The 17,133-nt window shown below is 31.2% G+C and overlaps 2 protein-coding genes across 2 annotated transcripts; one reads left to right on the plus strand and one right to left on the minus strand.

Moving 5' to 3' along the window:
• Positions 1–502: 502 nt before the first annotated feature.
• On the minus strand, positions 503–5,520 carry LOC146528326 (cytochrome P450 4C1-like). Its single transcript, XM_085202548.1, has 12 exons — positions 5,373–5,520; positions 5,237–5,292; positions 4,708–4,858; positions 4,320–4,409; positions 3,457–3,570; positions 2,960–3,145; positions 2,482–2,672; positions 2,309–2,372; positions 1,897–2,083; positions 1,450–1,595; positions 900–1,079; positions 503–672 (listed from the first exon to the last, which is right to left on the minus strand). The coding sequence occupies exons 3-12, from the start codon at positions 4,847–4,849 to the stop codon at positions 509–511; spliced, it is 1,464 nt and encodes a 487-aa protein (XP_085058674.1). The 5' UTR covers positions 4,850–4,858; positions 5,237–5,292; positions 5,373–5,520; the 3' UTR covers positions 503–508.
• Positions 5,521–9,602: 4,082 nt separating this feature from the next.
• LOC146528327 (oxaloacetate tautomerase fahd2, mitochondrial-like) lies at positions 9,603–16,797 on the plus strand. Its single transcript, XM_085203256.1, has 5 exons — positions 9,603–10,014; positions 10,399–10,618; positions 12,469–12,633; positions 15,098–15,264; positions 16,539–16,797. Exons 1-5 carry the CDS (start codon positions 9,734–9,736, stop codon positions 16,693–16,695), a joined length of 990 nt encoding a protein of 329 aa, XP_085059382.1. The 5' UTR covers positions 9,603–9,733; the 3' UTR covers positions 16,696–16,797.
• The last annotated feature ends 336 nt before the right edge of the window (positions 16,798–17,133 follow it).

Genomic DNA, 17,133 nt, shown 5'->3' on the forward strand with positions numbered 1-17,133 from the left:
GATGTCGTGATGCAGGACATGAGAGCCAATGGTCTAACCACCTAGTACGCAAAAGACCGTGCAAAGTGGAGTAGGTTGAGTAGGAAGGCAGACCCTGGCAATAGCCGGGATTAATGTCAGGAAGATGTCCATTTCATCAAAATATTGAAGGCTTCACCAGTGAGTACTTGAGTAGTCAGTACTCCGTGTTGAGATTGATCAAGTCATACCGATAGATTCTTATTACTTATACTTACATTAGAAAATTAACAAAAATAAAATTTACAAAAACCAAATATAAGGGATTAATTTGTAAACTTCAATGAACCATGAAAAAAGAATATCTTGAAGACTTCGTTTTAAAATTATTTTTTTAAATTAATAAGTGTATTATTTTTTAAGTAAATATTCGTTTATGTGCGTTAAATGTAATTTTTTAAAATTATCAGCAAAATTGCTCTACTAACGGCGACTAAACAAGATTCGAAGCGTAAAACTAAATTTAAAAGAAAAGAAAATACCATACAATTTACTCATATTTTAATCTATCTTCAATAGTCATTAAATGACCGCTAACAGGTTTTAAAAGCACATCCAATTTCACCACTAGCTTAGTGTGATCGGCGTGAAGTTTGTATCGACGTAGCAGATGACAAAGTAGAACTTTCATTGACATCATAGCGTAGGTTTTTCCTGAAAATAACAGTTAATAAAGAATTATGAGCGATGAAGAAGAAGCTCTTTTTAAAATATAATAATAATATTAATATTATACATATATTTTAAAGGATATCATCATCATGCTTTAGTTATATAGTCAGAACAACTATGCCGGTGATTGCTGTGGACTTAAATCCCGATCATGGAATCTTATAGTACAATTACAGGCCATTTGTAAAATGTATAAAAAAATATATTACCTATACAATTACGTTTTCCAATACTAAAACCAACGAATAAATTTGGATTTTTAGGCATTCTTGCAGGATCCAACCATCTCTCTGGTTTAAACTCATTTACATCTGGTCCCCACGAGGGATTGCGATGCACTGCGTGTAACATCAATAGGCAATTATGACCTGGTCTTAAAGTGCACGTCTCTGGAATAGAAAAATATGTTATAACTTTATATTGGTATTTCTGGTACATTTGGACAATGTTTAAAATTTCGTGCTTTCGAGTGGCGGTGAGGTACGGCTCGTTATCTAGCCAGCGATGAATAATTCGGCCGAATATTCGGTTCGGCAAAATTTTAACTGAATAGTATTCGGTAATCGGTTATTCGGTAAAACTACTATTCGGCGCATCTCTACCGTGCATAAACTGAGTTTAAGTTGATACTATTGAACATTAATAGTAGAAAAACATTTTTTCTTATATTAATGTTTTAACTGTGCTAGTTACATTTCCTCTTTCCTATGTAGGTTTTCTTTCTTTTATACTATAAAGTTAAAATAATATTATTCTTACTCAATTGAACCTCCTTATCGATGTATCTGCCAATAAACGGCGCCATTACGTAATATCGCATAGACTCTTTAATGACAGCTTCTAAGTATACTAATCTTGACAAATCTTGTTTTTCCACATCCCTATCTTGCAATACTTCTTTTATTCTGTAATATTATAAAAATAATTAAAACTCATATTTATAAGAAATAATTAAAGCTTAAATTTTTTATACTTTCTTGGCAATGATATTAGAAATGACGTTATCCATTACCAGACTTAGCATGGTTGTATCCCCCTGCCAGACACGTCTAAACTCAAATATATTACAAGCGCTTTTCGTAAGCGCTTTCGTAAAAATAATTTAGTATTATTAGTTTTTACGAAATACCGAAGATAGATTACAATAATAAATATATTAATATTTAATATAAAATTTTAAAGATATAGTAATATTAAAACACTTACTCTTCATATATACGTTCCTGAACTTCGGGATATGAACCTATTAATAATAATACAAACACTATAACATTAGCTGAGGTGTCATGTCCAGCCATAATTATGGTATTTAACTCATCCCTTATCTCCTTATCAGTCAGAGAACCATTGTCCACGTCCATCATTAAGTCGATAAAGACTTTAATGTTTTTATCTATATGAAACATAATATTGATGTTAGTAGAATGTTTATAGAAGAACAACTTCATATTAGACTAGAACGACAAAAGAATAACATTTCTAAGCGTTAATCTCTATCATAAGAACTATGTTATAAAAAATACAATGTGTTCTTCAAAGACTTTTTAATCACGAAAACCTGTTCGCTTCGCTTCGCCTTAATGAGCTAAACTAAGTAGTTACTTAGTTAATAACTTACTTGTATTTTCATTATTTGTTTCATATCCATTTTTAGCACGCAAATATCTTTTTTTCTTAAGCACCTGCAACATTTAATAGAAATCTATAATAAACTTTGACCTGTTGACCAATTCGTAGGCAATAACTGTAAACTAACAAACTATGTAAAAATTTTAAATAAAAAAAACGAACCGAATCTGATAAATGTATAAGATATTTACTGCATTCATCCACTTGCTTCTTAAGATTACTAAAATGGTAAATTAAATCTGAATGCAACCATATTTTTTGGAATCTTGATATATTTAGATTGAGATAGGCCTCAAATGACTCCACATATTTGTTAGCTTCTTCTTCGGTGACGGCATTATCTATTGCTGTTACTAAAAAGAATAGCTTAATAAAAACTATAATTATTTTTTTACTCTTGTTTTTCTTTAACAGTTGTTTTTCTTGGCTAAGAAAAACAACTGTTAATATTATGTACGTACAAACATCAATTAATATTATGTTATATACAAAACCGGTCGGAGCCAGTGACTTTTTCTGTAAGAAAACTCACTGGAAGGAGTAGGAGGAGGAGGAGGAGAATCTAATAACATCGGGCAGTATGTAGCCATATGATTGCGAGAGATCAGATTTAATGAAAAAAAAACATAACAAAGCTTACAGCAAATAGTCTCCATAAATATTTGTCGTACATAATGTGAGTGATCAAAAGGTTCCTTGTCGACTTCCACTTGCATTTTTTGTACCATTCTCTTCCCTTGAACATTAAATATGCCCATGAAACTATCGAGAATTTGTTGATTAAATGCAGGATTAATTAACTTTCTATGTTTCTTCCATACTGGAACTGAAATTTAACAATATTTTTTTTTCTTACAATTATATATTTTATTAATTTTTAATTTATATAATAAATCTGACGAGAAATTGTTGCTGTAAATTAAAAATATAAAAAAATATCCAAAGCATTAAAGTACTACCCCCCTAAAGAACCTAAGTAAGTGATATATGAGCAATTTTGAAGAATAAGGCGTGCGTATATAAAAATAATATAATTCAATACTCGCCACAATATATAAGACTCGCCTAGTCCGATTTGTACTTCACTGTTTTCTTATAAAGCAGATTTTTTTATAATAAAATAAAAACTACGCCTACCTTTTCCAAATAACAATCCATTGCCCAGTAAGTCTTTTGTGAACTCGTGACTAAAATGATCTTTTTCAAAACAAATATTTGACAGCTTGCAAATATCGTCTGGATCGGATAGAACTGTAAAGTTATATTTGTATATATAGATATTTACGACTATTTTATAGAAATATGTTTAATATATACAAGGACGTAGTTTTACTTCAATAATCTGTCATCCTTATTTATGTACTAAAAGGCCAGGCCAGGTCGTGGCGCAGGGCCACAGAGTATCACTATAAACACAACCGGTTGTAGGTTCGAGGAAATACTCGAGGAAATGAAATATTTATTTAAATTTATATTTCCATTTATTTGCTCTAGTGTCGAGGCAAAGTGCGTCGTTGAATTCAGCCACTCAACACGTAATGCTTTCAGATTTCAGTGGAAAGTAGGGAGAGTGTCTTAACACTAGGTTCCCCCCGCCTGCCTTGCTGTACTAATATATGAATACATAAATATAATGAAAACAAAACATATAGGGGGAGAGCCGATAGCAGCCTGACCTTCGTTTCGGTTTAAAACCTATATTTTCAAACACAACAAGAACTGGTAAATACTGTTAGGGAATATGGAGTTTGGAAAGTGGTTATTATAGCTGTTATTTTTATTACGAAACTTATTTTACTATATATTATTAATTTTGATTAGCTAATGAGTAAAAAATATTATTTGCTCCTAATATGTTCGCAGGCGCTTATAGCTTATTACGATTTAAGTGACTTGCATTGCAATGGATAGTGTCATTTCTTAGATTGTCCTCAAGAAAATATGTATAATTTAATGTCAATATTTAGTATCTTATGAATATATTATACGAGATAACTTACTGTAAATCTTATAAGGGCCCACATATATGGACGTAGCATGCCCCATTTTCATGCATGTTTGTCCCATTTTAAGAAATTGTTCACAGAAATCTAGAAAAAAGGGTTAATTCTAAATATATTAATAAAGGAGTTTTTTTTATTTATTATTTCTTACTATACATACTCATGGTCTCGAATTGTACCTAATCTGGATGAAATAGGTAGAATTTTTATATTCTGGGTAAATATTATTTTGTTCACATTATTGATGTTAGTGATTATTCTATTTTTTATGAGCATTTACTTAGAAAACCGTCTTCGTCAATTAAGACCCTATTGAGTAGAATTATATTTAAACTAGAACCATCATATATTTTTTGTTAGTACATAGCTAAAAAGATTTAATTACTTATAGTGTCACCGATGAACATATGGGCATTCCCAATTAATGGAAAATTTCCTGGATGTGCCGGGGGGTCCCCTGGAAGTCTTCTCGTATACCATTTCCAGCATACACAAATCATAAGCAAGAACAAAAATATCATCAACATTTTGGTAAACTGAAAGAGAAATATTTTTTTATAATATAATTTCTACATAAAAAAATAATTAAAAAATTAATATTATATATCAATAATTTAAATTAAATAACTAAAAATATAATATTATATATTCTTTAAAAAATGCATAATATATAATTATTATATGAATAAAATAAATAAGAGCCAGCACTAAGTGAGTTATCTACTAATTAGACTACTATTAGACTTGTTAGTCATAAGTAAGTCATTTCACAAATGTAAAATAAAATAAAATGTTTTGAAAGCAGAATAATTATTTTATATAACTTGTACATTAGAAAAATAATAAGATAAAATATTATTATTAATAATAAAAAATAAAATAATTTTAATTATATAACATGAGTATTTACTTACAAAAGGAGTCCGAACGTAGACAAGCGAATCGTCTGCCACCACTGCACTGTTAACCACTATAAAATAATTTAAAAGTATTCAGTTAATTTTAATTGTTTTGCATATTTTTTTTATTTAAGAGGTATTGAATATTTACCTTAAGTTAACAGCTTATCGACTTCTTTCTATATTTTTTTCAATTTTAACTGTGTGTAAATCAATTCAATTTATTAGTGCATCTGTTGAATACTAAAATGCTGTGGACTCTATAATAATAACTAAAAGCGTATGTTTAGTTGTGTATTTAAATCAATATATATATATAAAATCGAAAGGTTACTCACTCATCACGAAATCTCAGAAACTACATGTGCTAGGAATCTCAAATTTTACATAGGAGTTACTTATAGGACGTAGGTGCTCGCTAAGACGGGAATTTGCAATATTCAACTTCTAAGGGGTTGTTTTTGGGGTCGAACGTTTGTATGAAACGTCGTTACTACAAATGCTAGGAGTCTCAAATTTTGCATGGACGTCACTTATAGGACGTAGGTACTCATGGACTAATAATAACGTAGTTCCCACAGGCGAAGCCGCGGACGGGCCGCTAGTTTTATATAAATATAAAAAAAAACATATTTTTAATATTCAAAAATATATTTATTGCTTTAGACAAAAAGTTAAGCGGCTTATTCGCATCAGTCATTAATTACTATATAGGTATTTTGTTGCCTAAACAAGAATACGGAAAGTCAAAAGATCAATGTCAACAAAAATAAACTAACTTTTTAATTATATTTTCGATTAGGAAAATTGTGGTAGAGCCAACTCAGATATCAATATATATGTATGAATAAGGACTTAAATCTGTTGCATTAATATAGGCATATTTATTATTGTGATACATAGACATATCTCTCTTTTTATTTTTTTTTCTGTTTATATAACATGAGTTAGTACGTTAAAAAGGCAATGGTCACATCTGTCGAAGGACCGATGGCCGTTGGAGCAGACGAGTGTTTTATGTATTGAAAGTTAAATAAAAAAGTAAAAAAAAAATTTTAAGTTAAACGGTTTTATATTGCAGATAAATGTACTAAAAGCTAAAAAATAATTTCATAGAAATTATGATTACTAAAATAAAATCGTGGGGCACGTCCAATATCTACAATTGAAAGACATAGCGTGAGACTTCACCCACCTAGTGGTAAGTAGCAAGTGTCCCCACGATTTTATTTTAGTAATCATAATTTCTATGAAATTATTTTTTAGCTTTTAGTACATTTATCTGCAATATAAAACCGTTTAACTTAAATTTTTTTTTTTACTTTTTTATTTTTAAGTTTTTAGTTTTTATTTCTCATGCTATTCAATTCGTTGAAATGAGGCTCGATGTCTCATTATTGCAATGTTAATGGAGAATGTTACGAACGACCCCCCCAGAGGTCCAATCCCCAGAGGGACAAGGCTATGTACAACAAGATGTGCCTGAATCTTGAGGGGAAAACGCTAACGACATATCATTTTTATCCACCTAGTGCCATACAGTTCTCGGCGCGCTTTTACCTTTTACCTTGGGTGGTACCCCTAGCGACGTATCATTTTTAGGCACCCTATAGCCACACAGTCCTCGACAGGATACCAGATCTTGACTTAGGTGGGAGATTCATATTGTAATTGTGTATAGTATACTGTATTATACTTACCAAGCCCTTTATTTTGATACCCATATTGATGGGATTGAAAACTACATTATCCGCCATTTTGTAGCAGTGGCCATCTTTGATTTTGATTTTGTATAGTGCACTGAATTCTACTTGACAAGCCCTTTCATTTGATACCCATATTGATGGGATCGAAAAAACTAACTTGTCCGCCATCTTGTAGCGGCGGCCATCTTGGATTTTGATTTTGTATAGTCCACTGAATTCTGCTTGACAAGCCCTTTCATTTGATACCCGTATTGATAGGATTGAAAAAAACTAACTTGTCCGCCATCTTATAGTGGCGGCCATCTTGGATTTTGATTTTGTATAGTCCACTGAATTCTACTTGACAAGCCCTTTCATTTGATATCCATATTGATGGGATTGAAAAAAACTAAGTTGTCCGCCATCTTGTAGCGGCGGCCATCTTGGATTCACAATAATATTGAATATGGATAATTGTATTGTCACCAGAATCAAAGGCGTATACCAAATTTCAGATCAATCGGTTAACGGGAAGAGGGTTAAATTTCAATTACTAAATTTGACCCAAACAAACAAACAAACGGGGTGAGCTAAATAAAACCGTTTAAATACGTATTGTTAGTACTTAGTACCTAAAGTGATTTGAAAACAAAAAAAAGCGATGTGCCGGTAACACGTCGGTTATGCGTTCGATCCCCACTCGAGGAAATGAAATATTTATTTACGTTTATATTTCCATTTCTTCGCACTGGTGTCGAGACAAAGCGCGGCGTTGAGTTCTGCCACTCAACACGCAATGCCTCCAGAATTCGACAGAAATTGGGGAACGGAGTGTCTTAACACTAAGTAATATGAAACTTTCTATAAATAAAAAATTACATTAACCGTCGTGGCACAAAGTTAAACTTCTGACAGTAGAGTCAGAGTTCAGAGATCGGGGTTAGATTCTAATTTATATGAACGTGTATATTCATTTGTTTTTTTTATGTCTGGTAATAAATATATTTGTATTTTCTTTTTATATAAATTTGCAATATTTTCACAACTTCAATTATTTTGCTTGATGAAGTTTGAAATCAAACGCAAAAATAGAAGTAGAAAATGAGGATATAAAATAAATAGTTGCCCTGAATGGTTCAATTGAACTTACGACCGTCGCATTTACAGTCCCTCTGCGCTAAGATTGTCGCTCATCTTATATATATAAAATCGAAAGGTCACTCACTCATCACGAAATCTCAGAAACTACATGTGCTAGGAATCTCAAATTTTGCATAGGAGTTATTTATAGGACGTAGGTGCTCGCTAAGACGGGAATTTGCAATATTCGACTTCTTACGGGTTGTTTTTGGGGTTGAAAGTTTGTATGAAACTTCGTTACTACAAATGCTAGGAGTCTCAAATTTTGCATAGACGTCACTAGGACGTAGTCATGGAGACAGAAATTAATAATAACATAGTTCACGCGGGTAAAACCGCGAGCGGGCCGCTAGTACAATATATATTTAATTTAATATTAAAAAAAAACAAACCATAAGTTCTTCCTTTTAAGCGATTGATTAAAATATATTTTATAAAAAGTAATATGTAATTGTGACATTTGACATTACAATAAAAGTATTTTATGAACCAACTGCGGTTACGCGGGGTTATGCTTACTTAACTATTCAGCATTAATAATGTATGAATCGCTAAAGACACAGATATCCTTAGGGAAATACATTTTGTTAGGTTGCCAATATTAGTTGTTGCACAATTTAAATCAGTTTATTACAATTTTATAACAAAATAAATCTGACTAGCTTATCGAGACTTCTGTATCTAATTTTGGATTATACACATTTTGCACCGAATTTTGCAGACAATGCGTGGTGAATGGCAGAACTCAACGTCGAGCTTTATCGTTGTGAGTTCGGTTCCCACTCGAGAAAATGACATTAACTATTTTCATTTTTTCGCTCTGGTACCGAGGCAAAGTGCGGTGTTAAATTCCGCCTCTCAACATGGAACGTCTCCGAAAAGTGGGTAACTGAGTGTTTTAACACTAGGCTCCCTCTGCCAACTCTGCTATATGCAAGATATAGCGTGAAGCTGCAAACAATCAATATACATATAACATCGAGAGCTAAAGAGTAAAATACATACTTGGCTCTTATATTTTATCAGGAGACCAACAAGTAAGTATAAGAAAAACTATATTACATGATTAAAATGTATTATTGTTGTCAACATCACAGTACGATAAAAAAAATATTTACATTTATAGTTTAATTTTATGTAAATAATAATAAATAATAGTTAAAAAGTTGCTAGACAGTCATTTTAGATAGTCATTTTAGTATTTACGTAGTACGAAACGTAAAAGTCGAACTTACAAACATGACATTCGGTTATTTGAATTTAACATTTATGAAATAAAAAATTGGATACAAAATGCAATATCATTGATTTTCCAAATTCCAATGGGCTACTAAAATGACAACTAAAAATAATTGTTGCAAATTCGTTTTTAAATATATTAGCAATAAGAAGTTTTAATTTTAATCTTCAACTGAATTAACAAATTAAATAAAAGGTCATCACTAGCATAAAAACATGTTTACAATATATCACATTTAAGATTGTATAAATTATTAATAATATCTTTCAATAATCCATATCTACACTATATAGTACCCATTATTTGATAGAAGAAATTAATTCTTAAATTTAATCTAAATATCACAATAGTGAAAAATTTGAACAAGAGCAAGCGAGAGTTAATTTGGTTGTTACATAACTTGTGTTTATGTGAATTTATTTAGCCGTGACGTGAGCCACTTCAACTATGAATACAATGTCGACAGCCCGACGCGCGATAACGTCTATAAAAACTCAACTATCGGGTAAAAAAGTATATAATCTAAGTGTCATTTGTAGTAGAAACTTTTCTGTAAGTACATTTAGAAATATGAAACTTGTACAGTTTGTTTATAATGAGAATCCTAATGAGATACGCGCTGGCTATCTCGATGGGGATAACGTGGTAGACATTAATAAGGCTGACTCAAGTCTACCAAGGACTATGATAGAAATTTTGAAAAATGGTGACATTGAGAAAGTGAAAAAGTAAGTTTCAATACTATAATTGTTTTTATATTGGTCAGAAATAAGGACTTAATAGGAATGGAGAGTCTTGACAGTAGGTTCTCTGCTTACCAAGCAATGTGAGCCAGAAGTAATATACATACTATTGAGATATACAAGAGGGATAACACTGCTTTTTTCTGCTTAGTGTAGAGACATTCCTCCCATTTTTAATATTGCTATTACTTAATTTCTTTTGCTTTACTTAATATTTGCTAATAACATGTAAAAATTAATATATGATTATCTAAATAGCATTAGAATGATTTGAAATGTTAAAAAATAGTTCAGAATATTTAATTTATTATTGTCTTATTATTTTCTTTACAAAATGGTTGCACACTTATACTTTATATTACATTTTAGTCTAAAATCATCAAAACCAGCGTCTATACCACTGTCATCAGTACAGCTCGCCGCACCAATAACTGGTAACGATAAAGTACTATGCATAGGATTAAACTATAAGGATCACTGTGAGGAGCAAAATCTTACTCCACCCAAAGTTCCTATGATTTTCAATAAATTCCCAAGCTGTATAGTCGGACAAAAAGACAAAGTAAAACTGAGGACTGATGTTACAGATGTAAGTTATATATTCATTTATTTTATAAAAAATGAGTGGTTTTGATATAGTTGTTACTGATAGAATAGATATAGAATAGAAATCAAATAAATGGGATAATTACACTGTTTAAGTGTTCAGATAAATTAATATCTAGATAAATTAATGTATGAAGAAAAATTTTGTGATTTATTATTATACAACCAACCAACCACATACTACATATATATATATATGGAGATATGGCATTTGCTTTGAACACACACTTGAAAGATAAATCTGCGACTGTAATACACAATGCCTCAAGATTTTGGCGGAAAGTAGTTAAAAAAAATGATTAATACTAATTTACTTTTTACTAGTACCAAGGCAAAATCACAAACATATTAATATAGCACTTATCATTTAATGCTATTTTCACATGCATTTGTGTTAAGAACATATTTTTAATATTTGCATAAATAATGTTTATTTTAAGTAATGGCGAGATAGTAGAAGCTATCTAATTTATTATTCGTAGCTAGTGTTGAGTGTTAATTACTTTATTTCTCTGTGATTGTTTTTGTTTTTTTTTTTTCTAGTTTCACATTTTATCCCATAGAGAGTAGCGTTGGCAGAGAGAACCTAGTGCTAAGATACTCCGTGCCCTATTTCATCAAAATAAAATACCTAACAACAAACACCATTAATATATTAAATATGACGTAAAGATAGTACTTTCTCAACCGCAATTATTAAAGGTGTGGTCGTCCCGTGATTCAGAGACCGCTGTGACCTCAGAACACAATTGGGGTCAATTATTGAAACAAATGTAGCTATATAGGTACTCGTAATTCGTAAAGCGTAGGTAGGACAGATGATATAATGCCTGACGGTTGGTTATTGCATAGAATGTCTGTAATATTTATAATAAGGGAATTATGGACGCTGAAGCATCGTTTAAAATAAATTTAATACTTATTTGAAATTATATAGGCTTGGGGTTAACCGTGGCGCATTGGCATGTGACTGTAAACTCGATAGGTTGTGTTTTCGATTCCCACTCGAGGGAATGAAAGATTTAATATTTTCTTTCTTCCCTCTGTGTGTAGGCAAAATTCGGCGTTAGAGTTCCGTCAGTCAACTCGTAATGCCTCCAGAATTCGGCAAAAATTAACGAACCCTCTGCCTATGCTGATATGTGCGCGATACAATGTGAAGCTAATAAGAGATATTCACATAGCATTTATCTTATTCATATCATTCACCTAAAAATATTCATTGAAAATCGATGGAGCCCTAGTCGTCTATCTAAGATGCCATTTACGTATCTTCAGCATCGTTCGATCATTAATTAAACCTATGCCAATACATAGATAGGTAACCGCTATCGAGTGAAGGTTGAAAGCATCTTACGTTATCTTATCTAGCTCATGGTAAATCTAATATTCTCCACAATAGTAACTATGCGATTATAATATTTTTATATTACAATTTATTTATTTTATACAATTTATTTATTTTGATTTATTTATATTGACGACTTCTTTATCATTTCATTTTTTTATAACATTTCCATTTCATTACAAAAATATTTGATTTGATTTAAAAAAAAACCGGTGTTAAGTTACCACATGTGTTAAACATGCAAGGACATTGATTGAACGGAAAGTAAAGAACAGAGTGATCTTTCGCTAACATCTCATTTGTCTCGCATAAAGCAGTAGATGTATAAATATTTAAAAAAATATATATGTGCTGAAATTGGGTAGTAAACGGTTATAACTTTAGGCATTAGAAAAAAATATATACCTATAGAAATTTGATCAAAGTAATACTTAGAAATTTGGACATTAGCAAATCTTATTAAATTAAGGTTCTTTCTTTCACAGAAAGTCGACTGGGAAGTAGAATTAACTGTCGTTATAGGTAAAAAGGCGAGTAATGTGAAGGCGGCCGACGCCTTCGACTATGTCCTCGGCTACACTGTGGCTCAAGACATCAGTGCTAGGGATTGGCAGAAGGAAAGGAATGGAGGGCAGTTCTTGCTTGGAAAGGTAAGATATTATTATATATTTTATTAATAATTTTATAATTTATTTAATTATTGTTAGATCTACCAGCGTTTGTTCTAATTGGTTACAAAAAAAAACTAACTCACTAATTTAATCTAGATGTTACATGCTTTACAACTAGTACTACCTTTTGCTCATAAAATTAACAAAAAAACCGAGTTCAAACAAGGAACTAAAAAAAAAAATAAATTTACATAACATCAAGTAAAACGTACTTTGATTTTGTTAAACAAAAATAATAAAATTAAAGAAAGATTTTATAATTTGTAGTCGGTTTCCAGCTAATACTACAACAACCTTACTACAATATTAAATGACTAAGCCTTTTTTCTTATACTTGGCTTAAACTAGGTTTCAAATAAAAGAAAGATTTATCAAAATAGGTTTACCTAGTCAAAAGTTCTGAGATAAGAAACAAAAAAAATACAGTCGATTTGATAAGCTCTTTTTCTTACAGAAATCGGTTAAAAAATTACATAAATTAACTTTTATTTCTTTTCTCTTCAAGCTCAAAACGTTTTTAGAACTTAATTACAATAATTAAGTCGTCTGCAAAGTTAATTTTGTTTCAATTAAGATATTACAGTTCAGTGACACGATGACGTGATTGTGAAATTATATTCCTTGCTCCTTTCGCATCCTTCTGAAATTTAAGGAAACTGAATAGTAAGCGATATTTCGTCGTTATTTGTTTCACATTTTTAGGGTTTCATAGTCAAATGGCAAAAAACGGAACCGTTAAAAAGAATTTCGTCATGTTCCGTAGGTATATGACAGTCATTTTATTTGGAGACTATGGAAAAAGGACATTTGTAAAGCTTTTATAAACTGCTACTATACATACATTGTAACAATACATTCATATGTTGGTAGTAATATATGTTTTTTGTTCGTCATAGGCGAGTCCGACTCGCTCTTGGCTGGTTTTTTATCTGCAATTTAAGTTTCATGAGATTATTTTTGAAAATTTAATAATGGGATACCATTCTATTCCATTTTTGTTATTTAGAGAAGACATTAGAACCGCTCGTAATTAGTGTTAGCATCCATGATATATATATATAGGCATATCTACCTATACATATCCTAGTTGTATTATGTATCTAATCATAAAATTTCAAGAGACACTATCACTATGAAAGTTCAATGTCACTGATAAAAATCTCAAATCATGATTCACATGATACTTCTTTTTTCTAATCTTATCTTAAGTGTGTAAATTGTATGTTTTGTTTCCATTGTGTATAAAATACCTATAATACAGTCGTTAAATAACAATATTAGAAAATGTAAATTTTAAAAAATATGCGTAGACTTGTACATTACATACTGTTTTTACGTCAATTCTCAATATTAATTATTCGCTTCCACAATTAGTCATTTCTCTTTGTCATTGAGCTACGCCCTTTGGAACTCCAGAAATTATTCTACATGAATAGTTTTTAAATGATTTCTGGTTCTGGTTAAAAATAACAAGTTTTTTTTTTCGATACAGCTCTTGAAATTTTGAAATGTTTAAGTTATTTAAAAATTAATTTTATTTCGATAATATTTCCAAGATTTATTAACTGATAGTTTTAAACTATTATCTATATATATAAAAGGACTTGTCCTCACTGACTGAGGTAAGACGCACGCACAGCCATGACCGCTGATGGTAGAAACTTGAAATTTGGACAGATGTTTAGTTTCGTAATCTGGACATCCACTAAGAAAGGATTTTGAAAGTTTGTATGGAAAAATCTTTAAATGGCCACCGATTTTTATAAAATTTTAAATGTAGAGTTTTAAAAATATTTCATCGAAAACGTGTTCTATGGTTTATTAGAATTCACACTTAAATAAGCAAGCGAAGTTGCGCGCGTCCACTAGTATGATACAAATTGCCAATCATTGGAGGCTATATTGATAAAAAAAATAGCCCAACAATTGGACTGTATTTGCCAATTTTCTCCCAGAATTCTTTTTTTTTTCAAAAATTCCCAAATTGTCAAATAGCTGCTGAACCACTGAAAATTTCTGAACATACATTGGGACGAAATGGATAGGTACTGAGGTCCTCTACCCATAAATAACCGTTGATCCGTCGATCGGGTTACAATGCTTGTATATAAAACATGGAAAAAAATAATAAAGTATACTTCGTAATAGTGTTTACATCGATCGATCGAACACAATTATTAAAGTGTTAAAACACTCCATAAAATTGACGTTTAACATTGTTACTTCACAAATAATTTAACTTAATGTTCAAATCTCAATAGCCAAATCGATTATAAGTTTTCTATAGACAAAGATCTAGAAATCGAGTGGTAGAATTCAGCCACTTAAGGCATATTTTTTATAAAATAATAACAAAATTCTATACATACATAAAAACATAGTTAAAAAATTATATTTTATCATGAAAGCATATTTATACTTTAATTTTAATTTTCAATTTTAGGCCATGGACACTTACTGCCCAATCGGGCCTTGTATCACAACAAGTGATGAAATAGGTGATCCTCAAAACTTAAGCATAAAATGCAGTGTGAACGGAGTTCTGAAGCAAAGTAGCAACACCAACCAATTAGTACACAAAATCCAGAATGTCATCGAGAGATTGAGCACGTAAGTACATTTTATTTGATTTTTTTAAAGTGTTAGTGTGTGAACACTATAAAGTAAGAAAAATATTTGGAATCGCAAAAAAAATTTAGAAATTCAAACCCACATCTCTAGGATACGAGGTCAGTGGTGGCGCAGAGGCACAAGCGTGTGACTGTAAACGCGGCAGGTTGTGGGTTCGATTGCCACTCAAAGAAATAAAACATTTAATATTTTCATTTCTTCTCTGATGTGGCGGCGTTGGGCTCCGCCAATTAACACGCAATGACTCTATGTACTATGTATACTGGGGTACGACTCTATGTACACTGGGGTAGTAAAGTAGAGTAGATTCCCTCTGCTTTCCTCGCTACATACGGGATACAGCGTTAAGCTAGAAAAAATATGTCTAGGACCATTGTGTCTCGTTCATTCGATTGTGAGCGCTCGTCGCTAATTAACTCATAATATGATCTCATGGAGCCGACGTCGAAACTCTTAGGAAGAATTCACACTATAGTGCCAGTCACAGTACGTTCTCGGTCGTTGAAACAATGAGAGAATTCATAGTAAAGTTACATATGACAATATTTCTAATACAAGAATATGAGATCCGACCGAGAAGGAACCCTGGCTGTCACTATAGTGAATCCTGCCTTACTCGCTTGTTATAACAAATTAGTGTAGGTATCGGAAAGGAGATTTACAAATTTCCACTACATAAAGATTATTCCTAAGAAAAAATATCATTTGGCAAGAAAATGCGGCTTATTACATATAGTTATTAACATTTATTATTAGTGTAACATATAGTTTTAAACTTAGGGATTACTGAACAATTAATCGATCGTTCCATTTTGTATTCTGTCTTCACTTTAATTGGATTAAAGTAATACGAGTTTAGTACGTCCAATTATATATAATTCATCCATTTAAAAGCCATAATAATCATTTAGGCTTCCTTCCTTTCCTTCATTTCTGGTAACGTAGAAATCAATTTCAAATATGGCTGTCAGTTTTTCCATTGATCCAGCAGAAGCAATGATCACTTGAGATGTTCATTTTATACTATTAAAACTTAAAATAAAAACAGTTAAATAATTAATATTGTAATTAGTAATAACTAATACTACCTCCGACGTAAAAATGTCAGTAGTATCAGTTCTACTAATATACGTCTTCTCTGTCTGTAATCTTGTTCACATAAAATTTTGATTACGGATTAAATATTATAAAATGTTGTTATCGAAATATCTTTTTTATACTTTTAGATTAATTAAATTTTTGCCGTTTTTCAGGGTAACAACGCTATTGCCCGGGGATATCCTTCTAACAGGCACGCCCGGGGGCGTAGGCATGTATCGTTCTCCCCCAGAATATTTAAAACCAGGTGATGTAATACACAGCGAAATACAGAATATAGGGGTTTTGGAAACCAAAGTGGAAAAGTTTTAAGAATATGGAGATGATATGGAGATTTACAATGAATTGAATATTGTTTATTGTTGTATATAATATGTATGTATATTGTGTATTTAATAAAGTTTTGAGTTATAATTTGATGTTTTACTTTTTAGGGATTTATTATATTATCAATTAAGATACTATCGTGATTATGTTGAGTGACAGAACTCACTGCTGCGCATTATCTTGTTACCAGTACCAGAAAATATTAAATTAATATTATGCCCCCGTGTGGGAATCGAACCCACAACTACGTTACGCCTGTAGGCGCATATTGTGCCTCTACGACAGAATAACAGGCACATCGGCACATCAACGAAAGTGGACAAGTTTTAATAAAATGGATATTTTACAATTAATTGTATATTGCAGTAGTTATATATTATATTGTGTACCTAGTTAATAAAGGATATAGTTGTATATTGTCGG

This window comes from Heliconius melpomene, chromosome 19, assembly GCF_056956725.1.
Source record: "Heliconius melpomene rosina isolate 202511_hmr_F chromosome 19, ASM5695672v1, whole genome shotgun sequence".
Classification (NCBI taxonomy): Eukaryota; Metazoa; Arthropoda; class Insecta; order Lepidoptera; family Nymphalidae; genus Heliconius; species Heliconius melpomene.

What these genes read in the sequence shown, in the direction of transcription:
- LOC146528327 (XM_085203256.1), top strand. Translation starts at nt 9,734, where the DNA reads ATGAATACAATGTCGACAGCCCGACGCGCGATAACGTCTATAAAAACT. An exon ending in TGAGGACTGATGTTACAGAT is followed by an intron (nt 10,619 to 12,468) that starts GTAAGTTATATA and finishes TTTCTTTCACAG; the next exon opens with AAAGTCGACTGGGAAGTAGA. An exon ending in GTCATCGAGAGATTGAGCAC is followed by an intron (nt 15,265 to 16,538) that starts GTAAGTACATTT and finishes GCCGTTTTTCAG; the next exon opens with GGTAACAACGCTATTGCCCG.
- LOC146528326 (XM_085202548.1), bottom strand. Translation starts at nt 4,849, where the DNA reads ATGTTGATGATATTTTTGTTCTTGCTTATGATTTGTGTATGCTGGAAA. An exon ending in AACAAATAATGAAAATACAA is followed by an intron (nt 2,084 to 2,308) that starts GTAAGTTATTAA and finishes TGTTTCATATAG; the next exon opens with ATAAAAACATTAAAGTCTTT. An exon ending in TGGAAAACGTAATTGTATAG is followed by an intron (nt 673 to 899) that starts GTAATATATTTT and finishes TGTTATTTTCAG; the next exon opens with GAAAAACCTACGCTATGATG.